This window comes from Macrotis lagotis, chromosome 5 (assembly GCF_037893015.1).
Source record: "Macrotis lagotis isolate mMagLag1 chromosome 5, bilby.v1.9.chrom.fasta, whole genome shotgun sequence".
In the NCBI taxonomy this organism is placed as follows: domain Eukaryota; kingdom Metazoa; phylum Chordata; class Mammalia; order Peramelemorphia; family Peramelidae; genus Macrotis; species Macrotis lagotis.
In genome coordinates, this window is record NC_133662.1 from 265,246,919 (window position 1) to 265,261,732 (window position 14,814).

At 41.1% G+C, this 14,814-nt stretch overlaps 1 protein-coding gene across 1 annotated transcript in view; it reads left to right on the forward strand.

Annotated features, from left to right (window-relative positions):
* The window catches only part of COL6A3 (collagen type VI alpha 3 chain), a 93,670-nt gene extending 79,994 nt beyond the window's left edge, over positions 1–13,676 (forward strand). Inside the window, exons 41-44 of the mRNA XM_074189796.1 lie at positions 1,721–1,984; positions 4,204–4,302; positions 12,454–12,618; positions 12,845–13,676. Of these exons, the coding sequence (XP_074045897.1) occupies positions 1,721–1,984; positions 4,204–4,302; positions 12,454–12,618; positions 12,845–12,885 (569 nt within the window). The 3' untranslated portion in view covers positions 12,886–13,676. The remainder of the gene's footprint in view (positions 1–1,720; positions 1,985–4,203; positions 4,303–12,453; positions 12,619–12,844) is intronic.
* The last annotated feature ends 1,138 nt before the right edge of the window (positions 13,677–14,814 follow it).

Genomic DNA, 14,814 nt, shown 5'->3' on the forward strand with positions numbered 1-14,814 from the left:
AAAATTGGAGAATTCCAAATTCTTTGACTTACAGAATCTCAGAATTCCAGTGTCCCAGAATCTCAGACTGGGAAAGGACTTAAGGTATTATCTTGTGAAATCCATCCTGCAATTCAAAAAAAAAATCAGCTCTGTAAGCTTTCTATCCAGGGATCATGCTATTTTCTCTTGACTTGAGGTCAGGGTGAGGTAAATATGGTACTTTTCAAGTAGGATTGATCTTGTTTCATTTGGACCCAAAGTTCAGGATCAAAAGCAATGGGTGGTAGCTGTAGAGTCCAGTTTGGGTGGTGTCAAGAAATAGTTCCTAACAATTAAAACTATCTCCAAGTGCAGAGGACTTCCCTTCTGTGAAAGTCTCCAAGTGGAGGCTGGGAGACCACTTATTGGAAAACAGATTCTTTTGGGCACATGGGATATTCTAGAGGCCCATTAGGTTCCCTTTCCTTCTTAAATTCTGTATTTCTGTGAAGATTATCCAGTGGCCATCTTGAGAACAAAGAACACGATATGAGTGTGGAATAACACCCCTCTCCACTGGAATGAGGCAATCTATGATTCTTCTTTTATTAAAGAGAAGAAACATAAAAACCTATACCACAAGACCATAGCTCAAATTCAGTCTTGGAAGTGAGTATGAGAAAAGAATACCATGGGAAGGCCAAGACATGAAGGGGAGACTGATTTCCGGAAAGTGAGCCCATGCGGTTTTTCTCAGTGGTATTTAGACAGTGTTATTCATTTACAGAAGAGACTAACAGCTTTGGCTAAGCACAATAAGCTATACTGCCACAATGAAATTTTGGGTGCAGTCAGAATATCCATTTGAAATAGTTAGGCTTTTTTTTTGGTGGAGAATCCATGGAAGAATGCAAATTCTAATAGGCATTGAAGAAGATTAGAAGGGGTAGATGGATGGTGACCTGCACCAATGGAGAGATTGATCAACTAAATAAGATTATAGTTCCATCTGACTGTGGAAAGAGATTTTGTCTTTTTAATTTCTCATGAGCAAGAGACCAGTGATTATTTTCTTTCTTTTTAAAAAAAAATTTAAAGTGACTTGTCCAAGGTCATACAACTAGGTAATTATGAAGAGTCTGACTTCAGATTTGAACTCAGGTCCTCCTGATTTCAGGGCTGGTGCTCCGTCCATGTACCACCTAGCTACCTGACCAGTGATTCCTTTCAAAAAATTTTTTTTTTTTAAAAAAGGCATGTGTTAAAATTGTCTTCCATTAGGATAACTAGGAGTATCGAAGTGTTTGTGGGGAACATAGTTTCATTACATAGCATGGGAAGCTGTAGATTAGTCTTTGGCTCATAAGAGTATAAAGAAAAACCTCAAAATATTGAATGACAAATCAGAATTGAACATGTGATTTAACAGGGAGTGAGAAGTTTGAACTACCTATTCTGATGGAGATTTTTTACTTTACATCTTTATATATCCTTTGCCTGAGCAAAGTTTTCCATGAATTCTATTAGTCTACTTATTAACAGGTTCTTAGATAACATTAGGAACATATGCTAGAGAGCCTAAAAGGTCATAGAAGCTGTGTGAGAGGAAACTGGTTCTCAGTGAGAAGAAGGAATTTGGTCAGTCAGACAAGTTCAGATTGTCACACTAAGATTTAAACTCCCTCTGACTCTAAAATCACCATTTTCCAAACTCTATCACATTGCTTTATGTCAATTGTTGTTTTGTTTTGTATTCTAGTTAAGATGTCCAGAGAAATCCAGGTCTCTGAGATCACTGAGAACAGTGCCAAGCTTCGATGGGTGAATCCTGACCAACCCAATCCTTATATTTATGACCTCACCATCACCTCTATGCATGACCGCTCTGTTGTCCTGAAGCAGAACCTCACTGTGACTGAATGGGTCATTGGAGGTCTTGTTGCCGGGCAGTCATACCATGTGGTAATTGTCAGCTACCTGAAATCCCAGATCAAAGCGACCTATGAGGGAATATTCACCACAAGTAAGTTTCCTTGTTGCTTTAATAAAAAAATGAAAAAAAATCATTCCCTGTATCTCACAGGTTGGCCAATGTAGGCAAAGGAACCCCACTCTCCTACTCTATTCCCTATTGTGTATTTGAAATGATAACAATATACCCCAAATGGCATGAGCTGCCTTGGGAGACCATTGGGGTCTCTAAACAATGTTGGAATGGTCACCTATTGCAGATGTTACAGATGGAATTCCAATTCCATTTTGGATTAGACAACAAGACTTTCTAGCTATGTGTCCTTCATCCAATCACAAAATATGTCCTATACAATGGACATACACAACCTCTGAGCTTCCCTCTACCTCTTTGAACTATGAATTTCTGAGAACTCTTTCAATTTGGGGATTTTATGATTATGTAAGTGCTCTTTACTTTTTCTGTGTATATTCCCTTCTTTCCCATCAGAGGCTTAATTGTTGCCACAGTGCATCCTGTGTGTATAGGAAGAAAACCTTTCTTGGCACTCATGTTACTAGGCTGTTTAATTTCTTTTGTTTTGAACTAGTATGTATCATGGTTTGCTGGTAAAAGAAACACATAAATGGGGGCCTCCTGAGTCGTGTCTTTTAATGCACATTGAATCAAACCTACAACATGTGTGGAGTCTGGGATATTATTCAAGGGGGTCCATTGTAAAAGTTGTCCCAGGCTCTAAACTTATCTCTGCGCACATGCGCGCGTGAACACAGACACACACAGACACACAGACACACACATATGCACAATTATTTTTTGTTTTTGTTGTTGAGTAGTTTTCAGTCATGTCTGGCTTTTTGTCATCCTATTTGAGGTTTTCTTGGCAGAGACACTGGGGTGGTTTTCCATTTCCTTCTGTAACATCTTTTACAGATGAGGAAACTGAGGCAAACAGGGTTAAGTGACTTGCACAGAGTTGTACAACTATTAAATGTCTGAGTCCAGATTTAAACTCATGAAGATGAGTCTTCCTGCATAACCTAATTGCCTTAGTATTTATTTTATATCCAATAATAACCTTCTGACAACTCATTTTCCATTGTAATTGGGGTCTCCCCAAAAAGAACTTTCAGGATTTATGTCCTAGGTGGGGATGCCTGGAAGACACAAGTCTTCACTGGATTTCTTGACTCAATGTTAGAATTTCTCCAAGCCATCCCCTCCTACAGTACTGTCACAATTCTGGCCATCCCAATTACAGATACAGGTCTGAGATGTAAGACCTTACTGACTATTAACCCACTGAGACAGGTTAGGATGTACTAGGTTGTCATATTTTAACACATAGCACAGACTTGGGCTTGCCTGGCATTGTTGATATACTGTGGTTGCCTCAATAATATGGGGGGAATCATCCTGCTTCCTAAAAATCAGACCCTGTGATGTTTGATTCTGGTCTAGGCAAGTGAGAGGGATGCCTCACTGTAATAAACATAATTGTGGAACTCATGCCTCCAATCTTTTGGTTGGTTGGTGTGTTTTTCTTCGTTTGTCAAAAGACTAGTAGTAATAGTCACAGTAATGTCACTATATTAATGACATCTAAGCAGAAATACTTGGATCCAATTCATTGTCAACCTTTGGAAAAACTTATAAGTCTATTTTCCCCTTATATAAATAAAAGAACAGAGATCTTAAACATCATTTGTCCATGAAATTAATCAAAATCGTTGTATTGGCCATCTTGGGTCCACCTAATGATCTGTTCTCCCAATACTCTACTTCTTGCTCACATTTTGTGCCCATCTCCCCAAGATAATGCAAGAGCTTTGGCAGAATTTGTGTTTTTGTAAACCCTGCTCTCCCCACTCCCCCTGCCCAGTAGAGAGATGGAAAACAGTAGGGCCCCAGTGAAGCTTTATTCAATTGAATAAGATTATTTCTGAGAAGATGTTCAAACTATAGCTCATAGAGAAACTAGGAAATTGTCCAGGAGATTAAAGGTTGTCTTGATTTGTTGGTTGGTTCAGAAGCAAAGGATGGAATGAGTTTGGAGAATGATCACTCAGCATTTATTAAACACCAATCAGAACCAGTCCCTAAGAGGGGCTTTTATTTATAGAATTGCTCTAATCTCATTTCAATGCCCATCTTCATTCTAGGTTTAATAGCTAATTAAGCCTTCTGTCAGAGACTAAACACTGATGATATTCCTTAAAGACTTATAACTTCCTGCTTCTCTAATAGTAAAACTTATTTTGTCCCTGCAGAGAAAATCCAGTCTCCACCACCTCAACCACCAAAGGCAGCTTCAAGTGCCACAATAAACCTCATGGTGAATTCTGAGCCATGGAAAGGGACGGAAGCAGGTGAGTCACTACACCATGAAAAGTAGTGGTTTGGGATCCAGCGCTTTGTTTTCATGAGCTTGGGGAACTTCTAGCCTGGAAGTTCTTTCCACCATGGAGATCAGCAACTCCCTATAACTTACAGTCTTAGAAAGTTACCCGGGATGTTGAGAACTTAAATAGTTTGCTTAGGGACATGTAACTTGAACCCAGTCTTCTTTACTCCGAGACAAGTCCTTCTCTTCTCTAAGTCACTCGACTCCTCATAAATAGATATACGCACTCACTAAAAATATTTTTGACAACTTTTGTCTTTACATCATCTTTTTTTCCCAAACATGTCTTTCTCCTTCCTCCTACCCAGAAAGTCATCCCTCATAACAAAGAACAACAAAAAAAGGGAACAAAAGGTTGTTTAGCAAACCTCACCAAAATATCTCCTGAATATGACAATATTCACAGGATTCCACATCCATTGTCTCCCACCTCTGTAAAGAATGCTGTTGGTTTTTTCCATTGACTTTATTGTAAACAGAGATAGCATTTATTAAACTTTTACCCCATGGCACACATGTGTAAGTAGGGGGAGTTTCAAGTGATACAATTCCTGTCCTCAAGGAGCTTACATTGGGGGTGGGCTGTAGAAGACAACATGGTACATGTTCTATATTATGTGAATGATCAGGGAGTAATTAGATACTGATCAGCAGTTGACAACTGCCTTCCATATGAGATAAATCTGGCACTGCATACGTCTATCATTCATTAAATATTTGAGGATCTACTGTCCCTTTAGGGAATACAAAGCCAAGATGGGCATGTTCAGAGCCTTCAAGAGCTGGTCATCTGGTAGGAAATGTGAGAAATGGGCAGAAACATGATGCATAGTCTATGACAAATGAGGAACTGAGGATGTTAAGTCTGGCAAACAGAAGATTTGGAATGTTAGTGAGGCATGCAATTAGAGCTAGCTTAGAAGGGAATTCCCAGTGTGGACACACTCTTCATCAATAAAGCTGTCCATCACTTTTACTCTTAGGGGACTGCCAAATGGTACTGAGAAGTGAATTGTTTTGTCCAGGAAGGCAGAGTCAGTATGTGCCAGAGATAGGATTTGATCCCAGGTTTTCCTACAAAAGTGAAGACTTATGGTTTCCAGCCATCCCCCCCACCTCCCAGCCCAAGGTACATGTCCTGAAGTTTCTTCCTGGGTTATGAAGAACCCAAAAGGGAAACTGAAAAGGACAGGATCCCATGATCTTTTTTTTTAGGTTTTTGCAAGGCAATGGGATTAAGTGACTTGCCCAAGGCCACACAGAAAGGTCATTATTAAGTGTCTGAGGCCAGATTTGAACTTAGGTCTTCCTGACTCCAAGGCCAGTGCTCTATCCACTGCCCCACCTAGCTGCCCCCCACCATGATCTTTTGAAAAGAATTTTCTCAAAGATTTGAATTGGAGAAGAAATTTACTTATTCTAAGGACTTTCAAGGATTCTCTCTCTCTCTCTCTCTCTCTCTCTCTGTGTGTGTGTGTACCAGACTCATATTTGGTTCTTTTAAAGGGGATGATAACACTGATGCCCCAAATTTTTTTTGTTGTTATTGTTCAGTTGTTTCAGTTGTGTCCAAACCTTTATGGCCCTGTTTAGGGTAATAATTGCTTGGTAGAAATACTAGAGTAGTTTGCCATTTCCTTCTCCAGTTCATTTTACAGATGAAAAAACTGAGTGAAGTGACTTTCCCAGGGTCACACAGCCAGTGAGCATCGAGGCTGAATTTGAACTCAGGGAGAAACTTCTTGATTCTAGGTCCCAAGCTTTATGCACTCTGGTGCCACCTGGCTGCCTCTGGTACACAAGGTCCTTTATCGATGACAGTCTCCTTTGGCAAACATGCTCAGCAACTCTCCTAAGATTACCCATTTGGGACTGAACAGAACTTTAGAAATCATTGAGTCCACCTCACCCACCCACCCTTACATTGCAGAAGAGGACACTGAAGTTCAAAGAGATGGAATCACTTTCTAAATGTCATTTAGCTCAGTGACTGAGGTTGGATTTAATCCCAGGCTTCTTTGACTCCTAATCCAGCCTGGATTTTCCCACAAGATGCTATCCCTTTTTTGATGGAGCATTTTAGCATTCTTCCTCATTCTAGCATTCATGAGTCATTAAAAGAAAACAATCCTTTCATCAGTTAGGGAGATTTGGGGGTCTGTCATGTGTGGCCCAGAAGGATCAAAAATATAAACAGTTTTTCATGGATATAAACAACAAAATCTTTCAATGAGGTTCTGGCTTTGGCTCTTCTCTCTCCCCTTTTCTTTTCTTGGTGAGTCACAAGGACCAAGATTAGGGAGAATTTTTAAGCTTTACATTGAAATCTCTCCCTGTGAACTTTTTTTTTTTTTAAAAAAGGCTATGGGACGTTTTGGGGCTAGAGACCCAAAATAGGTGAGGCCAGGAAGAAAGGTGTAGGGCAAAGAGAGGTGACTTGGGAGTTAGAGGACCTTCATCTGAATGTTGGCTCTGCTACCTCCTACCTCTGTCATCTGTGGGCCCTGTAAAATGGGGGGGATCTACATGGTCCTTCCAATTCTAGCTCTTAATGTAGTTTGGTAGAACAAATCATCCATCTCCAGGATTTATTTCCTCTCCTCCTTCCACAAAATATAATGCCCATTTACTGCTCAAGGAAGCCTGCTTTTGGGAGTTGCTCTTTGGAGAATGATTTTGGGGGGTTCTTGAAATGAAAATGAACACATTTAATATTTTTCAAAAAACCACAGATGAATGATATGCTTATTATTGAAGTTATATTTATTAAATACTTATGGTGTACCAATCCCTTTGTTAAGTGCTGGGATTACGAAGGGAAAGAAACCCAACTAAGCAGCCCCTGACTTCAAGGAACTTACAATCTTTCTATTCCACATACAGCTGCTTCAGCAACTTTTAGAATTAAGTAAAATGCAGGTTAAACTGAATTCAAAGAATTGATGAATCTGTCTTTTTACAGAAGGGTGAAGAGAACTTTAGAGCTATATTCTCATTCAGAAGCTGTATTTGTCCACTAAGGAACTCTGCAGAAAAATCTGGGTTTTTTGGTCTGGCAACTCCAATCCCAATCAGATACTTCCTCTCTACTTTGCATCTCAAAGTGATTTCCAAAAGAATGCCCTTAAAATGATGAAAACCCTGCAACCAAGCGACCTTTTCTTTAGTCTATATACTCCGTCCCCTCCCAATTCTTTTTTTTTTTTTTGCTAAGATGTTAATATTTGTGCCTTTTGGAATTCAGATTGGACAGATCCCTGTCTGTTGGATTTTGACGTGGGCCTCCAGTGCCAGGACTATCAGATTAAGTGGTTCTTTGACCACACCAGGCAGAGCTGTGCCCAGGCATGGTATGGCGGGTGTGGCGGGAATGCCAATAGATTTGAGACAGAAGCCGAATGCATTAGCAGATGTGTGGTATCATGTAAGTAGCCCCACAGGGAAACCCATTCTGCCATATATGGCATCATCAAATTTTGGACTTGCTGTCTGTTATTTTTTTGGCTCCACCAAAGCAACCCTCCTGCTTTCTCCGCCTCTACAGCAACTGAAAGAGCTGAACAGCAAACTCTTCTTGATGGGCAATGGTTGCCAGGTAATTGGAGTTGATCTCACCTTTAACATCACCCTTTGGGACTGCTTGACCACACAAACATTTCTATGGCATGCTTACTACTATGAGGGTATAAAGCAATGAATAGACTACTATTCTCTTTTAATTTCCTAATCACCTCAGAGGAAGGCTCCTTGATGGAGCTAAGAAGTTTCACATCTTCAATAACTCTTGCTTTTGTCTTAAGAACATGGTTTGCTTCCCAGGACATGGTGGTTATCTCTTTCTGCTAACTCAGCAACACATCTTTCATTTCTTTATGGCACTGCCTCACTAACTGGTCAGTTTTCATGATTTTGAATAAGATAAGTCTTAAGGGGGAAAAATCAGGTGAAATAATGGACAGAGATGGCTAGTCTAGTTTATACATGAACCAGCATTTTATGATAAAAACTTGTTATTGTAAGCCCAGATCAGATTTATGATATGACTAGAAATGTTCTTTCCTCAGAACTGCTGTTTAAGGGGCGGCTAGGTGACGCAGTGGATAGCTCACTGGCCCTGGAGTCAGGAGTACCTGAGTTCAAATCTGGCCTCAGACACTTAATTGCTTAGCTGTGTGGCCTTGGGCAAGCCACTTAAGCCCATTACCTTGCAAAAACCTAACCCCCCCCCCCAAAAAAAAAAAACAGAACTGCTGTTTAGTCACTTGTGTTCAGGGAAGGAAACTCCAAGTCGGAGAGGTGGTCAAAACCCAGATATTCAGTCTCAGACTTACCTTGACAAGCTGGCATCCTTATTGTGAAGCATTTGTCACCACCACAGCTGATGCTTGTGGACGAGAGAACAGAACACCCTGCAGACCCTTGCGAGAAGTCTAAGGCAGATATGGAAGAGTTCCAAATAATTTGCTTTGATAAGAAGGGAGGAGAGGGCAGGAACAGAAGTTGCTAACACTTTTAAAGTATATTGACTGGGCAACCATTTTTAAGACTGTCCCTAGGGACTGAGCTCATATGGACCAGCCACGAGTCTGGCCACACATTTCCTTTAGCAAGGAACTCAAGTAAAGAGGTCTCAGTGGAAGATATCATCCAAGAATTACTCTGCAAGAAATCACAAAATTCAGCAGATCAGGAAAACTCCAATAACTGTTCCCATTATATCTATAAGGAAGAGTTTTGGAAAGAAATAAATGAATAAAGTATAACTAAGTGAGACAGTAGGGGCTTTGGCCCAGGTTACTAAAATTTAGTCCTCAGATGGCTTAAACAAGAGGAAACAATGAAATTTAGCACCTAGTCAACTAGTATCATTAATGAAAATAAAGCTTCCTAGAAGCTTAGTCCCCCCCCCCCCACTCCAGGATAAAACAGGTGAGCTCTTTTCTAATCTGGACCAAATATATGCCCTTCCTTGATAGTGCCCATCAATAATCATTTGGTATTCTGGGGTTTCTCCCTATAGCCAGGTAAGGTCCACTGTCATTCATATAGCATGTTAAAGTTGACCAAACATTTTAGAGGTGATTTCACGGAAGTCTCAAAACAGTCCTGGACAGTTGGTACTATGGCTATTGTTATCCCTTTATACATATGAGGAAACTGAAGCTCAGAGCACTGACTTTCTCATGGTTTGCAGTAGTAGAGTCAGGAATTGAATCCCAATCATTTAACTTCTAATCCAATTTCTGGTGGGGATCAAGAAAAAGGAAAGCTTTGCTTTCAATTTTGTTTCTGTATGAAGGATGGATTAGCAGAAAGGCCAGAAGGAAGCACAGATTAGCAGGACAGCTTTGAAAGTATCAGCTTGAGTTTATTATATACTGCAAAAGAAAAGCAAACTCTACATAACAGAGCTTTATAGATTCATGTACAATCTTCTCTTTTCTACAATGTTTATGCAAATGCTCATTTTACTTTTTATCTTTGGGTTTAAAAAGAAAAGAAATAGTATTTTCTTTCTGGAATCTTAAAACTAATGACAAATATGGCCATGTTTATAAGTTTAACAGAAATCTCTTCTCTGTTCCCAAATATTGAAATTTATTTTTTTTGGTAGGGACCAGTGATTTCACAGTGAGAACTCCCAATATGGAAATTCTCTCTAATATAGATTAGTAACTCCTCCCTAACTTCCAGTTTTAGAAATGTGCCAGGGGCTTTGAAAAGTGAATATATGTCAGAGATAGGTCTTAAATCAAAACCTTCCTGGCCTGTCTTTGCAGCATACCATGCTGCCTTTGGCTCCTGGAACACATTCAGATACGGATGGTTTTAAAATCCTGGCTGGCTTCAAAAATCTGATACTCTTCAGCTTGATTGGTATCTCAACTCAAGAACAGGTGGAGGGTCTGAATCATGGTGAGCTGCTTCCTGCCTGTCCAGGTCTGCATCAGCTCTGAGGGTCTCCTGCAGAGCACTGGGCCAGTCAGAATCTTTTACAAGATCTGGGATGAAATCTCTGGAGTGGGATTTGCTCAGAGACAGGCCATCCGCCCTGGCTGGCTCTCATTCCAGACTCAAATCTCTCCTAGAACCTTGGGCCAATGGTGGGGAAACCTTCCTGCTTCTTGATCCATTTCCCTTCCATTTAAGGAAGGCATTTCTCCTTGGCAACTACACATGCTCCATCCTTCAGAAACAGACATTTGATTAAGATAGGCTTTTTTAAAAAAGAAAACTTCCATTTATTTAAAGAGCCAGAGCAAGCTTTCCAAGGTGAGGATTTCTTGGTCGCCTTTCCTTTCTGTTTCCATTGACTCCAGACAGGCAGGAAGGAGAGGTCAGTCTACCTCTTGCTGGGTCTGAGACTTCTCAGATCCAAAGACCAACCCAATAGTGACTCCAGAGTTCTATCTGAAAACTCAGATACATTTCCAGGAGGACACAAAAGTGTCCAAATTAGTTTTAGGGGAAAATGTTACCTTTACTTGAAAGGAACGAATGATGTTCTATTTGGTCTCAAAGGGGAGAACCAGGAACAATGGGTAGATGTCACAAAGGGATGTATTTAGGTTTGATTAATGGAAAACTTCCAAACCAAGATAGCTGTTCAGAAATAGAGGGTTGCCAATGGAAGGAGAGTCTCCCTCAAACAGAGGTTGGATGATTCCTATCAGGGCTATTATAAAAGGAATCCTGCTGAGATACAGGCTGGACCGGATGATTGCTGAGGAACCTGTGCCTCCGGCTCTCCATGAACCTTCTGGGTAACTTCCAAGGCTACTCACTGGTCAGCCCCTATTGGGTAACTCCTCGACTCTAGAGTCTGATTCTGAGAATGAAACAAATTGGCTATTTTGGTATCCCCTGGTGAGGATGCCTTCTGAACTAGGGGGCCGTGGTGGAGGTAGAGTGAACTGAGAAATGGAAATTGGATTCTACTCAACTCTGACTGGATGGTCAAGCTTGGGTAGGTCTCCCATTAACTTGTATGACATCTTGGTGTGCCTCTACACTGGGATGTTTCTAGGCAACCCCATCTAGGATGAAACATTCAAAGCATCTGGTCATTAAGATAATGATAAAAAAACAAACAAAAACTCCATCTTTCCTTAGGACTTGGGAGTTCACATTTTCTGTGCAGCTCAATGGGATGAGGGAGGATTGATGAGAGAGTGAGTTACAGGAGAAAGGGATGATGAGAAAGCCAAACTGCCTACCTTCCTTGATTAAAGGAAAATAGCCCCTACTTCAGAATAGTTGCACTGTGCTTGGGTGTGTGTGTGTGTGTGTGTGTGTGTGTGTGTGTGTGTTTTGGAGGTTTTTGTGTATTTTGAATTGGTGAATATTTTTCCTCAGTTCCTCATTTAACTTTGCCCTAAAAGCTCCTTAGAGAACCAAGACCTCTCAGAGGTTTCCTCTCAGTTTCTCCCAGAGCCTGGTTCTTGTTCATAACCATTTACTGGGTGTTGTTTGGGTGAGGGACTGGGCCTCTTAGTTATCAGTTTGGAGGGAATGGGCTTTTTCTTAGAGGCTGTGGGAGTGGCATAAGGGAAGGGTTGGGGCTTTGGCTACAAAAAGAAAGAAAAATTCCTTTCTCCCCCTTTTTTCTCCTCTCTTATTTCCTTTCTTTTCCCTTCTCTCTCCCTTTCTCTTTTCTTTCTTTTCTCCTTTTCTTATCCCTTCCTCCCGTCCCTTCTCTCTCTCTCTCCTTCTCTCTCTCTCTCTTTTTGTTCCTTTTCTCCTCTTCCCCACTGTCTTTGTCTTCTCCTCTCATCTATTTCTGCCCTCTTTCTCTTTTCTCTTCTCTCTGTTCTCTGACCTTCTCTCCTCTCTCCTTTTCCTCTCTCCCCTCCTCTTCCCCTTCCTTTTCATTTCTTCCTCCTTTTCTTCCTCCTTTCTCACTCTCCATTTCTCATTCTCACTTTCCCCTTTCTCCCTCTCTTCCTCCTCTCTTCTCCTTCTCTCCTCTCTTCTTGCTTTCCCCTTTTTTGCTTTTCTCCTTCCTTTCTGCCCTCTTTTCTGCCCCTTTCCCTGCTGGGAGAGCCCTGATATCTTGGTCTTAGTGGCCAACACCCAGATGCCGCCTTCATATTTTTTCCTCTTCTCTGTATTCAAGATGTCTGCAAGAGGCCCAAGGAAATAGGGACCTGTCGGAAGTTTAACTTGAAGTGGTTCTATGATCCTGAGACAAAGAGCTGTGGCCGGTTCTGGTACAGCGGTTGCGGGAGCAACGGCAACAACTTTGAGACTCAGTCTGACTGTGAAAAGGCCTGTTTGCCTGGTAAGTGGCACTCACTGGACCCTCCCCTCTGTGATACTAAGCCCAGATTCTAATTGAAGTGCTCTCTGCTCCCTTCAAATTTTTCTGCTCTGACCATAACCCTAGTGGCCCAACTTAGTTCTGCATCTTTTCAGATTAAAGATACTTCTAGAGTTGAATTTCATAATTAGAAAATGGTTTCCTCGATTTTTCTATAACTCTGTCTCTCCCCTCTTTGTCTCCACAGCACCGATCAATCCCGGAGTCATTTCAACAATAGGAACCTAACGGTGACAGACTGTTGACACATACCTCTTACAGAAGCACAGGACTCAGCTATTCCCAACTCACCCTCGTAGAAGCTATGGGTAGACAAGACCATGCACTGTACTATTTCGTGCTTTACCTTATTGAGCAAACTTTGAAGGAATTGTTTTTTGTTTTTTAAATTGTTTTGCTGCATGACCTATCAATATGGTGCTAAATTTGTTTGTGGACCGTGTGCTCTTGTCTTTAGGTGGTTGGAATCTATCCCTTCCACATTCTGAAATACAGACCCACCAGCAATATTGCTCAAGACCCATTTGCCCAATTCTCATTCCCAGTGGAAGTTGGGAGGCCACTCATTTGGGGTCCATGTAAAATTCCCACAAGAAGTTCCTTGACTCCCTACAGCTTTATTATCCAGATCTGCTTAGCTCATCATTTCCCTAACTGAACATAACTTGAGATGGGAAGCCTCCATGGGGGGGGGGGGCTCTTTCTCCCTATGGACTGACTATCGGCTTGGTGTAGTTTTGCTGGGTTAGATTTCCATCTCTTTTGTTCTCTTTTGTTGATGTTCTGAACAGAAGTAACATAACCAGAAACAAGGAAAATGACTTCGCACAGATGCACTGCTGGGACCCACACCTCAGTTAAAAGATTTTGAAGTCCTGGTGTAGAATGTTCTTGGCATTCCTCTGATGTTGTGTGTTTTATAGAATAAAAAAATGGGGAGGGAGGGATTTAATTTTTATTTTGTTTTTGGGAAATCTACACAAAAGAACTTTTAAATAAAGTTTAATGGAGGTTTTTTGAGCTTGGATCTCTTGTTCTTTTTGGCAAAGTATTGTCAGATTTATCTCCTGCATTGATAGTATGGGAGGAGAATGCAAAAGGAAGGCCAATGAGAATTGGTTGGAGAGAGGGGATCAGGAGTAGAGTTCAATGGTGAGGCAATCATAGAGCCCACCCCCTCATATAGCAGATGAGGAAACAGGCTTTGGGGAAAGTGACTTGTTCATAGTAGCAGTAGTAGTAGTTATAGCAACATTAAGCTGAAAGTAGTAATAATAGTAGTAGTAGTAGCAGCGGTAAGAGTAGCAGTAGCAGAAGTATCTAGCAGTAGCAGAAATAGGAGTAGTAGCAGTAGCAGTAGCAGTAGCAATAATAGTAGTTGCAGAAGTAGTAACAGTAGTAGTAGTAGTAGTAGTAGTAGTAGTAGTAGTAGTAGTAGTAGTAGCAGCAGTGGCAGTAGTGGCAATAGTAGTGGTAGCAGCAGCAGCAACAGCACTTATTATTCCTCCACCTCCAAACATGGACCATTGGATTATTTTTCAGTGACCCAATCCTGGGAAGGGAATATGACTCTTATAAAAGATGAAGGTCATAGCGGTGGTTGTAGTAGTAGTAGTAGTAGTAGTAGTAGTAGCAGTGGCAGTAGTGGCAATAGTAGTGGTGGTGGCAGCAGCAGCACTTGTCACTCCCCCTCCTCCAAATTATTTTTCAGTGACCCAAGCCTGGGAAGGGAATAAGACTCTTATAAAGATGAAGCTCACAAGCAGTCCCTGCTTTTTCAACCATCTCCTCCCAGATTTATGTGCTGATTTCTTCCCATTATCACAAATTACATCAGTAATCAGGTACCAGCTGTGTGTCACACACTGCACTGGGCTCTATGATCACAAAGACAGAATCACAAAGTCCCCGGTCTCAAGGAACTTATAGTCTTTCTGGGAACCTACCATATTCACAATAAAGTAGTTCATTGTGATCTCCCTCTTCTCTCTTCTGACTCCACATCCCTCTGACTCACTCACTACTATTGTATTCCAGTGTCTGTTGAAGAGGTGACTCTTCCTTGACAAATTCTCCTTTAGATGAATGATCCCCTTCCATCCTGTTGGCTCCACCATATTGTCCCCACTTTTCATCCCATTACTAATTTTCAAACCC